Source organism: Lagopus leucura, unplaced genomic scaffold (assembly GCF_019238085.1).
Source record: "Lagopus leucura isolate 7727_CA_CO unplaced genomic scaffold, USGS_WTPT01 Super-Scaffold_100001, whole genome shotgun sequence".
NCBI classification, from domain to species: domain Eukaryota; kingdom Metazoa; phylum Chordata; class Aves; order Galliformes; family Phasianidae; genus Lagopus; species Lagopus leucura.
In genome coordinates, this window is record NW_024962262.1 from 25,898,311 (window position 1) to 25,911,507 (window position 13,197).

The 13,197-nt window shown below is 35.1% G+C and overlaps 1 protein-coding gene across 11 annotated transcripts in view; it reads left to right on the forward strand.

The window, feature by feature from the left end:
- The window catches only part of LMO7 (LIM domain 7), a 128,945-nt gene that overhangs the window by 92,588 nt on the left and 23,160 nt on the right, over positions 1 to 13,197 (forward strand). For 10 of the 11 annotated variants that reach the window (XM_042866395.1, XM_042866396.1, XM_042866397.1 and 7 more), the window contains 5 exons: positions 2,185 to 2,302; positions 3,428 to 3,570; positions 4,828 to 5,248; positions 5,855 to 6,178; positions 9,289 to 9,406. In XM_042866395.1, the coding sequence (XP_042722329.1) occupies positions 2,185 to 2,302; positions 3,428 to 3,570; positions 4,828 to 5,248; positions 5,855 to 6,178; positions 9,289 to 9,406 (1,124 nt within the window). The remainder of the gene's footprint in view (positions 1 to 2,184; positions 2,303 to 3,427; positions 3,571 to 4,827; positions 5,249 to 5,854; positions 6,179 to 9,288; positions 9,407 to 13,197) is intronic. The other variant, XM_042866399.1, reaches the window with a different exon arrangement.

A 13,197-nucleotide genomic window follows, 5' to 3' on the forward strand; every position in this document is an offset into this window, starting at 1 on the left:
CAATACAATATCAAATGACTCCCAGAGTAAAAATTGCTACTTAATATATTTGGTTGATAGTTTAAATGAGTGTCAAAATCATTTGACCTACTGTTTATTACTTTGCACTGCACATTTTGGCTGTGATGGTAATACAAACTCTAGTAAGACTTGAGAATTATTTTAACTAATTTGTTCTGACAAGGTACAGTCTTACTAGAGTTGAACCAAAGTAAGTAAGTAGATAAATAATGTGAACAGAGTATTCTCAGGGTTGTCTGTCTGAAGTTTTTAATAAAAGTGATGGGCTTTCTGAATATTTAATGGACTTTTTTAGACTTGCAGTTACTGTATTCTCAGAGGTGAACTGATTGGGTAGTGCCATGTTAAGTTATGGTAACTTATATAAGCTTGTTTACAGCTTACCGTGGCTCAAAGAGAAATTTTCCATTTACATGCGTGATGGCATGTGAAGTATTTAGTTAAGCATGGTGCTCTATATTTTCTGAAGAGGAAAGAAAAGTAAACATATATATGAATATGTGTTTGTATGTTTATTCATCTGTACTTTTTTTTTCACCCAGAGGCAAAACCTGGTAAATGACTACAGGCTGCCAGGAGAAACAAAAAGTTCCTGAAGAAGTTAGATGTCAGTGAAGGGAGACTCAGTTACTTGTTAAATCTTTGAAGTTAAGAGTAGACTAGAAATTAACATGTACCCTTAATTAGGTTATATTTTATTTGGGTCTAGATTTTCCTAATTTACTTCAAGCAGATACAGAAATTCAAGTGCAGGTATAGAAACTTGAGTAAAAAACAAGGAAATCCTTGTCATATAAATTTTCTTTAGTGAACTTGGGACGGTGTAAATGCTTACCCTAAGCCATTTCTATATGCGGTATGACTTAACTGTGACAGAGAACTGCATAAGAAAGAGTTTCTGCAAAAATGACCTTAGGATTTTTGCTAAATTTGGCATTCTTCCCATTCAGAAAATAAACAAGCAAACAGAGGTAATGAATTAATGCCCTAGACTTTTTTTCTAGAGGGCAAAGTCTGAAGTCTTATGTTATGAATATAAGTAAGTTGGGCCTGTTGGGAGGAAGTGAAAGAGACTCTTTGTTAATTCAGAGCTCTCTTGGTATGTGGAAGATTAGAGCAAGGCCCTGTGATGAATCACTTTATTTTAACCTGCTTTTCTGTCATACCAAAGAAGCGCTGCAGTTTTGAGTTGTATTAGAACTTATCTTAATATCTTTCCATCCTTTAAGTTTTGTCCGGATAAATACAAATGAAAGTGTTTTGAGGAAAAACAATAATCAGAAATCTACCTTTCTTTTTGTCAAAAGGCACAGAGCCTTTTGACAAAACATATGCATGTTACTAGCTGTCTCTCAGATTTGAGGTCAAATATGAGTAGGAGTCTTGTCCTACACTTGAACAAAAAGATTTGTTATTCTATTTAAATGGATGAATAAGAGAGACAACTGCAAAGGCTGGAAGCCAGGTGTATTGGGAAGGAAGTGAATTTTGAGGAATTGAGGTTACAGTGAACTAGTAAGTAGGAGTTTGTGGGCAAACTTGCTGACATGTGTAAGAAATTATGAGATGATGACTTTGAGGTAGACTTTCCTAACTTAGACTGAAAGTACCAAAGAGATTTGAGAAGGAATGGTAGGCTAGTGGGGCCTGTAACATGATTGATCTGGGTACTTAACAGTAAATCACTTTTCTCTTTTAGCAATGTGCATCAGTAACTGACCTGATTTTATGATTGTTCTAAGAAATGAAAGAATAGGAGAAGATTTTGAAGGCTGTTGCTGAAAAGTGAAATGGAAAGTTTGGCTCTGGGGAGTGGGGAAGGCTTTTAGGCGCAAGAGGTTAGCAAGGTCAGTAAAGAAGTTTAAACAGTAGTAGTAGGTATAAGGAATTAAATGGGAATTGTTAGCGAGAAGCTGGTAATTTCCTTAATCTGAATTTATTTGCTCAAATATGCAACTACTGACTTCAGGGTTGGCAGTAGGTCCCAACCCAGTCTTGCTCATTCAGCTGCCTGTGTATTTCCTGCTCTGTTTAAAATAACACTTAGGAATGCTTAGTTGTACTAACAGAAATCTCCTTCTCTCGAAGGTTTCACTTGTGAATCTTGTGATTGTAGCTGAGATGTTATGAAGCTGAATATACTTCTTACTTTTTGATTTCTAGGAGTAAATCTTTGAATGATGTCAGTGCAGAGGAGCAGCAGTCATTGCGCAAAATCCGTTATGAAGAACTACAAAAGATAAAAGAACAGCTGCAAGAGCAAGATCTAAAGTGGCAAGAAGTAAATACTAGTTTTCACTCCTCCTGATGTGTCCTACTAAAGGGCTGGGTGTTGCCAACGTTTAGTACCCCAGAAAACTGGTTTTGGCATGTGTGGTAACTCGTGGTTGTGCTCTGAATTGATGCATTTCATGTAACTATGAGTGTTTTTTGGGAGAGGGGATTATCTGTTTAAGGCAGAATTGAATTTATTTTTAATATTGTTACAAGTTTCTGATCAGTGTTTCAGGATATGATTTGTATATAGTGTGATATTACAGTAAAGTCTGCAGGCTTCATTTTTGCTGACATAAAATTTAGGACACAGTTTCATTTATTGTCTGAAATTTGCAAATACTTTTTTTTTTTTTTTTTTTTTATGAAATGTTTGGAATGTCTGAGTACTTGATCCCTCGGGAAAAGAAGGAAATAGTATTTCCTTGAGCAAATTCTTGAGGCTCCTATTCCCCAATAATTCTCTCTTAAATTTAGCTTATAAACTGACATGATAACATTGCACAGATTGTAAGGTTATCTGAAGACCTTTTCTTTTTCTTTTTATTTTTAATTAAGATCTGTGATTACTAATGATTACCAAGTAAAGGTTGAAAATAAAAACAGAGCATTAAGAAAGCACTTTATAGCTGTTTGTTTAGTGCATCTCAATCATCTCAGTTCCAAAATTTAGTACTTCCTTAACTAGCTCTGGTATTTCATGGAAAAAATTGCCAGTTTGCATTGTGGTTTTACAGACATAGGATATCTATTTCTATGTGTTTTTTTTTTTTTTTTTTGCTTGCTTTGAATTTAGAATATTCTTAAGCTAATGCATCAAGGTAACATACTGGCAATTAGAAAATTTAAATGATTAAAAAAATTCCCACATCCAAAGTCTACCAATAAATTCACATGCTATCATATTTGTTTTCAACTCTGTGTAATTGCGTGATGTATTTTAGAGCATAATTGAAAATGTCAAGGGAAAAAAAGCATACTTATCTATTAGAGGGAAAGTGCATGGAAAAAATGGCCTTGATACAGACATACAAGTAAAATTGGAGCACCAGATAGCATGTGATGGGATGTTTCAGTGGGCTTGCAAGATCTTGAGAAAATCTGATTCTATACACTCATGTGACTCCTGTAGGATCTGGCAAAATGGAAGAATCGCAGAAAGAGCTTCACTTCAGAGTTGCAAAAGAAAAAGGAAGAAAGAGAAGAAATAGAAAGGAGAGCCTCTGAAGTTTCTGATAGGAGTAGTAAGCCACTGAAAGAAATGCAGCAGGAAAGGTAATTACCCTAATGGGAGTATTAAATTGTAGAACTTAAATCTGACTTTTATTTTCCTTTTAATTCTTCAATGGTTTTTACTTGCAAGTTGCAACTGATGCTTTAGAAATCTCAACAGTTTTAGTTCCAAATTATAGTGTAAAAATCTAGGCAATTGAAGAGCAAAATATTGTCTCCTAACACATTGTTTTCATAGAATATTAAACAGTTCTGCTCTGTGATTCTTTATTTCAGCTATGAATGAATGTGAAGTCAGTATTTGTCTCCACTTTAAGGAGTTTAAAACAATAGAAAATTAATCTAGTTAATTTCATTTTTATTTTTGGATTAGCCTAACTATTTCTCTTTCCTCTAATGTTTTATTTGCCATTCTCTTTGTAACAGGGGATAAATATAGTCAGAGCTGTTATGAATCTCAGGGAACTGTAAACTTCTTTACTTGTTTTCCTCTTTATTCCCAATTTTGCCTCTAGGCATTTACAGAACAAGACTCTCTGAAGAGAGAAAAGTGCAAATTGAGTATTGCAGTACTAAATCTGATTCTTTTTTTTTTTTTTTTAAGTGAGTGAATAGCTGAGGTGAAGGAAATATGCACAAGGTATATATTTATAAAGAAAGCTTAGGTAAATCTTAATATTTTGTCTTATTTATGAGGACAGCAACTATAGTCTCTTGAAGGAAAATATGGGTTCAAACTGTATTGTATGTCCAATATTGCCAGCATCTTGAATTTGAAAACTAAATGGTAAAGATTATCTCTTTTATTGTTGCTCATTTTTGGTGAGAACGAATAGCAAAAACATAACTAAAGAAAAACACCCTGTAATTTGTTATCTGAAGTGCAGTATGGCATTTTAAGAGAGTAGACACCCTAACAGAAGTATGTATGTGGTTCAGGTGGCCTTCACTACGTTCTCTTCTTGACAAAATCAGAATTTCTGAGAATATGCAACTTGAATAGCTCAATTTATTATGTACTTATTTTTACAAAGAGATTGCTGTCTTGGTGGCAACCTTTTAATTTGACAGTAACATGCCTTAGTATTATGGAAGTGTTGAAAAATGGATATGTGTGGGTGAGGAGATGAACTTAAAATATATTAGAAAATCAATATTTTTAAATAATGCTATTCATTTCAATTTATCAGAGATGTGTTTCTCAGATTATGCTCTGTTGTGGATATTTAGGAGTCAAAAGCCTTAGGTCTTACCTGTCCATCAATTCACTTTGGTATTTTAATGAGCTCTGTCTTACAGGGAACAAAAATATGATGGCAGATGGGCATATTCACTGACTGATGATGTGTTTACTGAAGAAAAAGCACCCACCACACGATCAACAGTGAAAGATTACCTGTTTGAGGAAGAAACTTCCTATGGCACTAAGGACAGCAAAAGCCAGTATGCTGCGCAGAGAAGCAAGGAGAATCTACCAAACCCAGAGAGCTATGGCATGCGTGAGGCTCCTGCTGTCTCAAAGAGCCTGGCGGAAGAGCAGAGCTCAGCTCTTTTGTCTACACGCTACTCGGTGAATGCTCAAACTGGGTCAGCTCAGGTTTCAGCTTCTCTCCCTAGAAGTTACCAGAAAACTGATACCTCCAGGTTAACATCTGTGGTTACACCAAGACCTTTTGGTGTCCACTCCAGAGGAATCTCCTCTCTTCCACGGTCGCTCACGGTAAAATTCTTTAGTTCTGAAATTTGTAAATGTTGAATGTCTTGGATGGCTCACTGAACAGTAGAATCTAATGATCTCCTTAACAAAACAAAAGGCACTACTGCTTTTTTTGAAGGCTGTATTAACAGAGTAGGCAATTCTGTCCTTATCTGTGTTACGTATTTACTTGTTTTTATGTACTTAAAGGAGCTTCTAGAAATATGTCTAAAAATACTTTTGGTGGAATAATCTTTTTATTACTTTTAACAAATCTCCTTATTGTTCCTTATCAGAAAACCTGCCTTTGTCTGATGTAATTGTCTGAAATGTCTAACAATAATGTTAAATTAAAATTTTCAGTTGATATAAATTTCTTTGGCTCTACTGACTTTGAAACTGAAGCTTTACTCCCGCCTAGAATTTGCCTGCTCAGTAAAGCACTGAGACACAGAAATTGTTCTGATATTATTAAATTATTATTTAAAAAGTGGGTAATTAGTAGTGAGTACATTACTAAGTGTAGTGACTAGCAGCTGTGTGAAAGGGAGGAGTATTTTGTTAAATATACTGCTGAAAGATTAAGAACTTTTAAAAACAATTTTTACCAAACTGTCATTTATGTTCTAGATGGATGATGCTCAGAAATACAATGGAGAATTGGAAAAAGCTAAAGGAACTCAAACTTTAACCAGCAGCATGTTTTCACTACCAGACTCCACATACTCTCTCTCCACCAGTGTACTCAGAAGGAGAGGTGAGGAGGAAGAAGAGGAAAAAGAAGGTGTTAAGTCAACACCTACTCCTAGTTTGACATTACCTGTAAAGTCACAAGACCGAGATGCTGGAGATAGTATTCTTAAACCAGAATATTGTTCTCCTCCTGATTCTGTTTCACTTGCATCTTCTGCAGAAAATGCGAGTCTGTCAGAACATGACAATTCAAAATCCCTGGTAAGTGTGGAAATCAATCACTTAGTGTAACTGGATGCTGCAGCAGAGTTTAAATAAATAAATGCTGTTATATCTCATGCAAATATTCTTTAGTGGTAAGAAAATATTCTGTTTGATTTAATTCACAGGAAAGAGAATTTGGGAAGAACACATAACTGGTTCTTCTGTTGAGCTCTTTTCCTATTTTCTACTTGTCTTATGCTTTTATTTAGAAATTAAATTAGAAATAAAAATAGTTATTCTAAATATTCGGTTTGATACCATGAGATTTCTGGCACTTTCCCAATTAGCTAATTGTGTTCACAATGGAGCATGTCAAATAGGTGAATGGTCTAAGCTGCTGTAGCATTCATTTGCACTTTTAAGCAAATTGGTGGTGGAAAAATAAAGATCAGCTTTTCAAAGGCTAGCCTTAAACATTAATATCACAATGTTTTGGTTTTTTTTTTCTTTACCATCAATTGTGACTTAAGCCTTTTTTTGTTTTCGCAATTGTACACTTAAAATTATTTTAATTGTTATTCACACTGAATTTAAAGAGAAATCACCGCCTTTTGTACACGCTTATCCACGAGCTGGTTCTTTCAGTGCTTTGGTGCTACTTCAAGTGATCTCATATATCACACTGGAAAATGAACAGGAATAGCTCTAATTGTCACCACCTTCCTGCAATCTGTATTAATGTCATTTACACCCAATGACAAATGAAAGATGAGTTCTTTGCATTCCTGATGTTGCTGTACAAGTGAATTGTCAGTAGCTTTATTGGAGATCATAAAACCTTGGATGCTGATCACTGAAATCACACACCGTGTTTTTGTACATTCAGTCATTTTGAATCATTCTTCCTAATCCCCTGTGGAAAAAGGAATGCTTTAATAGTACTGATACTCCGTAGCAATTGCATTGAAGTTATACTTTTCTGAAACTGTGATTTTTGAATGAGGAAAGAGATCATGACTGTTTTCTTAATTTTTTTTTTTTGTATTGTAGTAAAAAAAAGGCAGAGAAACTGCAATTCTAATCAGTGAAAGCATAGTTTAGATATATGTTCTTTTCATCACTTCAAATGAGAGCAAAATGTACTAAATTCTTTTTTTTTTTCCTCTATGATTGGTCACAAAGATATTAAATGTCCTACCTGTAAATGAGGAATGTGTTTTTTTAAAAAAAAAAAAAAAAAAAAAAGCTACTTGTGTTGTGCATCATACAAGCTGTAACTTAAGGAATGCAAGTTTTATTTGGCATGTTTGTAAATCATTGCCAGAGCTGAGAAATTGATATAATTCACTAGGCAATCAGGGCAATAATGCCAGGTTTGTAAAGTACTAAGTATCTTGGAGATGACCTGTCCAAATTATGAAGCTCACTATGCAAAGTTGCATTACTCCTCCGACAAGGTAGGTTTGAAAAATAACTTTGTTGGGGTGATGGAAATAAAAAATAATGATTGTAATTTCCAGGAACACACTCAAAATTCAGAAGCTTTGTACATGCTCCAGTCCACTGTGCTCACCTGTCTGTAGAATACCTGTGAACGTGTTGTGTTACTTGCTTAAGGAGTTGATATGAATAGAAAAAACAGGAGGTCTATTTCAGTGTGGAAACTTTTGCAAGCTAGGAGCTGTTTGTGATAGGACAAGAGGGATGGTTTTAAACTGAGACAGGGGAGGAGGCTTAGGTTAGATATTAGGAGGAAGTTTTTCACTCAGTGGATGGTGACACACTGAAACAGGTTACCCAAGGAGGTTGTGGATGCCCCATCCCTGGAGGCATTCAAGTCCAGGCTGGATGTGGCTCTGGGCAGCCTGGTCTGGTGGTTGGTGACCCTGCACATAGCAGGGCATTGAAACTAGGTGGTCATTGTGGTCCTTTTCAACCCAGGCCATTCTATGACTCTGTGACTTGGAAGTTTCAACCCTGAGTTGTGATGAGGAGTGTTTTGGCTTGAATTTACCTGTAACATAAGGATAAACCTCAGGTTTATTGCCTTGAAATACTGCTGTCTTCTGCATCCGTTGCTTGGATGCTTCGACAGCCTCCCTTGGCTGCTTCCTGTCCTGAGACTCCAGCTGTTCTCTGTGTGCTTTGACCGACAGAGAAGTCTTGGGGAATGGAGTAGGGGTATAAACTTATAAATACTTGCAGTTGGAGAAAATGAATCCCATCCTTTCAGAGGATTAGTTCACTAGGTGACTAAAATGTAAATGTACACTTAGTGCATGTGTGAGTGTGTGGGGTCGTCTTGGTGTTTGCATTACTGGAATATATCTATTGTGTTTGACAGAAATCTAAGGTATTTTTCCTTTTTTTAACAGTATCAATTTCTTTTTAATGAAGTGAATAGCGTGCATTTAGATACTTTAATTGTTTTTTAATGAATTCACATTAAAATGTTAATGTATGCACCACATGTTTATAATATATTGTGAGATTGTACGCAAGTGTTCCAAAATATATTCCAATTCCATATTAAACATGTCTGTAGTTTAAAATGTGAATGTCAGGTTTCATTCTGGTTTTGAAAGCATCTTGAAATTCCACTAGATTGGGAAAAACTGGATTTTAGCTAATTTTTGAATTACTAGGTGCTCCATGACAAAATCTATGGATAACTTGTAGCATTTGGCACAAAATTAAAAAGTTGATTGTTCACCCAAGTAAATCTAGATGCAACATTGAGCCTGAAGGATACTGATGATGGTTTGGCTTTTTTTTCTATACTTGTATTTTACTGATGATCTGTCAGGAAGCAGTGAATTCCACAAATTTACAAGGTGGTCCATAGAGACCCATTTAAATATTTTAGTTTCCTCACACTATGTTTTGTAGCATCATTTTATAAAGCATTTGAAGTGAGAAATGTATGGCTAAGTTTATTTTAAGTGAACACAAAATACAAAAGAAAACTGAAAACATCCATTTGAATAATAATAAAAAAAAAAGCCTAGTTAGTTAACAGAGTTCAATGCTGTTTCCTTTGTCAGTGATGCTAATAATAGATGATTAAAGTGCAGATTGTGAGTCGCCTTGCTTATTTAGTGGATAAACTTTCCCTCATTTAGATTCCTGTGATACCAGATACTGTAGTGTCATGTTTTATTTTTCAGGAACAGTACAGTGAATTGAGAATCAGTATGAACCAGAGACCTGGCTACAGTCACAACTTTGGGTTTACAACAAATTGGACTTCTTCTTCAGGGGCCTTAGTACAGACAGTTGAAGAAGGTAAATGTCTATTTAACTGCACAAACTTCATTCTTGTATTTAGTTTGCAAAGGCTTCTGAACTGTGTACTTACTGTATGCTACAGATGTTTCAAAAACCTCAGGTAGGCAACTGAAAAACTAATATTTTTTTACTAATATATTTTGGTCAGCCCTCATCTCTTGAAATAGATTTGTCAGAATATTAAAAGGCATTTTTCCAATCAAGAATGTTTTTATGACGTGAGAAAGGTATAAGTGGCTCCTTTCAGCTTATTTTTAAGATTTTCTCTGCATGTATTTGTAGAACAATTGAATTGTAACTTGGTTGGGAGTTAGAAAGGTAAAATAAAAATAAAAATACTTAGTCACGTTGGATTTTGGAGACAGCTAATATTTTTTGGGTAGTTGCAACTTCTAAATTGATTTCCAATGCTTTTTTTTTTTCTTTTTTGTTGGGGGGGGGGGCTGTGGGTCAGGGGGTGTAGCTGGATGTAGTACTCTTGGCAGAAAGGATATTTATTTATTTATTTATTTATTTATTGGTGCAGTGAAGCATATGTAATAATGATTATTAAGTCTGAAGTTTCCTGATAAGGAAAAGTTTGGTTTTCTTAAAAACAAAATAAACAAAACAGCCACAACAGAATCACATTATGGTTTTTTTCTTTTTCTGGACAGTGATCTTTAACGTTGTTAGTAATACTTAAGCAATAATTAATTGTACCCTTTTTTATGTCAAATGTTCATCTTGAGAAAAGAGAAATAAGTGGCAATTTCTCATTTTGTTAACCCTTGTTATGCTTCCCATAGAGGACAATACGTAATTTAACTGCATTTACTGAACACCTTTGATTTTCGTTTTAAAGTCAACTTATTGACCTCTCCTTGTTACAGCTGGGCACTTCGCATAATTAGATTTTAACTGTTAATAATTGCTTTGTATGAAGAATAACTCTCCATTTACTTTTCCTGCTGCTAGGATTCTGTTTTAGTTTTGTTGCTGGGAGGAAAAGACTGTTTATATTCACTGCAAGCTGTAAACAAGAAACTTAGGGGTACTGAATATTCCTGCTTGTCATTCACAAAGCACTAAACAAGCTCTATCTCTTGGATCTGGAAGCAAGGAGAATATTAAGGTCTTGAGACTGTTACCTGGCTTATGCTGTATTACCATTCTCACAAGGAAGGTTGGAAACTATATAGATTAAACAGAGAAATTTTAATGGGCTGCATCTCATTGGTATTTTCATCTATAACATATTTTTTTTTCTCTCAGCAATTGACTAATATTGTATCCTTAAGCAGTACAACAGTCTGAGTGTTTGCTTAAAGGAATGACAGATGAAAGAGATGGACAGGTCATTGAGGAGTAAGATGTACTTCATCTGAGGGGTCCTGAATGTTGTGTTTCCTGCTTCTAAGAATAAATAATAGGATTATACTGGTTGGAAGGAACACCTTAGGAGACCACTTAGAACAATCTCCTGCTCAAAAAAAGTACCAAAATTGAATTCAGATCATGGTCCAGGGCCTTATCCAATAGGGTTTGAAACCCTTGGAGGATGAAAACTGCTTAGGTTCTCTGTACTGTCACCCATCTGTTTGTTCTTTGTTCTGTCCTGTACACTGTAATGTCCCAACTTTGTCACCAGGATACTGTGTCTCATGTCACAAACCGTATTAAAGTCGAGGTGGATGACATTCACCATTGCGCTCTCATTCGCAGAACTGATTATTTTGTTGTTAAAGACACCCAGATTCAGCAAGTGTGATTTGGATCTGTAAGTGCTAGCCAGCTGCTCCCAATCACCTTTTTTGCAAGCACAGAAATAACTTCAGGGAAAACTTTCTCTTGTTACCTTATTGTATTTGTTATCCTATCTAGCCAAATGATTTTCTTTTGGTGATAAACTATACTTATATTATTGCTCATAATGACTCTGCATTCAACATAAGCTTTTCCTTCAAGTAATTTTTAAGAAAACTATTTGGCAAGTGAAATTAACCTTCTGTATGTATTCTCAAAAAGCTTATTAAAAGTTAAATTTGTAACATGTTCCAGTGAGACACATTTGTTACATATAAAAGAAGATTGGTTGTTTTTTACAGAGATCTCCAGCCTTTAACCTAAAAATTACATAAACAGGAAGCCCTGGAAAGTCATTAAATCTTGATGTTGTTCTGCTAGCTTGCCCTCTGCCCTCTGTAATCTTTATTATTTCAATTCTTTCACTTTCACACACCCAACTTGCTATTGTTTCTTGAGATTGCGTTGAACACTCACTGGCACGTAAGATGTAGTAAATTTGCTCTGCTTCCTACGTATTCTTCCATATGTGAGAATATGAGTTAGTATTTATCTGTAGTAGTACCAGCAGCTGGGAATAAGTTAGAGATAAACAAGTGCGTGCGGAAAATGGTTTGGATATACTTTTTCTGGTGACATGGGAGGAAATGTGAAATCTTAAACTTGCTTATTTTCTGAAAACCTTGATTTATAGCCCAGGTATACTTCTCTCATCTCTGAGTTGGATCTCATCCCAGTTGACCTATTTGAGTTACATGGTCACCTTTTTGGCTCCAAGCACTCATCGTGCCATAAAACAATTCTGAACCTGAGGCCTTCCGTATATTTTGAATGTGAAATTTCATCTATATGTTCAAAGTGTATAGTACTGTCTTAAGTGGTGACGTGTGGCAAAATTCCAGATGTTAACTGAATATCATTGAAAGTAGTACTTTCAATGGAAGTATCTTTAAAATCACATTCAGTTGGATCTTCAAAGCTATTAATTCTTTAACAAACTAATGACATATTGTTTTTTTTTCCAGTCAAGCCTTTCTTTTTCCAAAAGAAAGGTCTACTTTTTATTCTATACTAGTATTTAAAATAATGTGTGTGTTGAGAGTTTTGTTGGTAACTGTTAATGGAGTATCAGTCCATGCTTTAAGAATGCACAAGAATAGAATATGGAGCTGTGCTCTTCCATCATAGAGTCATCCTGTCACTTTTTTGTGTACTATGAAGGATCATTGCTTAGTTTGCTATTAGGAAGCATAGCTTTCCTTCATTTCACAGTGTTCTTGGGTGGTAAGAAAATCAAAGCTATCTGAATCCTTAGTGTGTGATCTAGACTTCAAACAGCATTTTCCTAGTAAGTTAGAAGAAGGTTGGAATGAAGCATATGGTGTCTAAATGTACTGTCATGTTTGTCTATAATATAGTATTGTTCTTGGTATATTTTGAATAATATGTGTGCATTTCTCTACTTAATCTGGAAAGTGCTTTACTTGTGTAATCTACGTTTGTTCTGCTCGGGGAATTATTCGCAGTGGAAGAACCATTCAGGTATAATTCATAAAATTGTACTTTGGGAAGACTGTTTCTCAACTTGCCTGTTTTCTGAAGTATTAAAACAAACAAACAAACAAAAAAAGAGAATGAGAAGGCTTATTAACTGCTTTTGTATGCTCTCTGTCCTTAGGCTAGATTACCTGCCAACACGTAGTAATAGGTGAAAGAGTATAAAGTGCATCCTGTCTTGCAAAATATCAGTAAAATTCAAAGTCCAAGTTGCAGTAAAATTTGTAAGTGGCTTGTACCCACTGGCAAAATAAATACAATCCAGAGAATTCTAATAGGATAGCACCCAGCGGTATCTTAAATGAGTCTAATTACCAGTCAATTCAGAGCTAAAAAAAATATTTTAGCAAAGCAATATAGCAATCTTCTTGTCAACCAAGCCCAGAAAATGTAAATAAGAATGTGAGAAAGCCAGCTCATACTGGAATTAACAGAGTGGAGTCTGG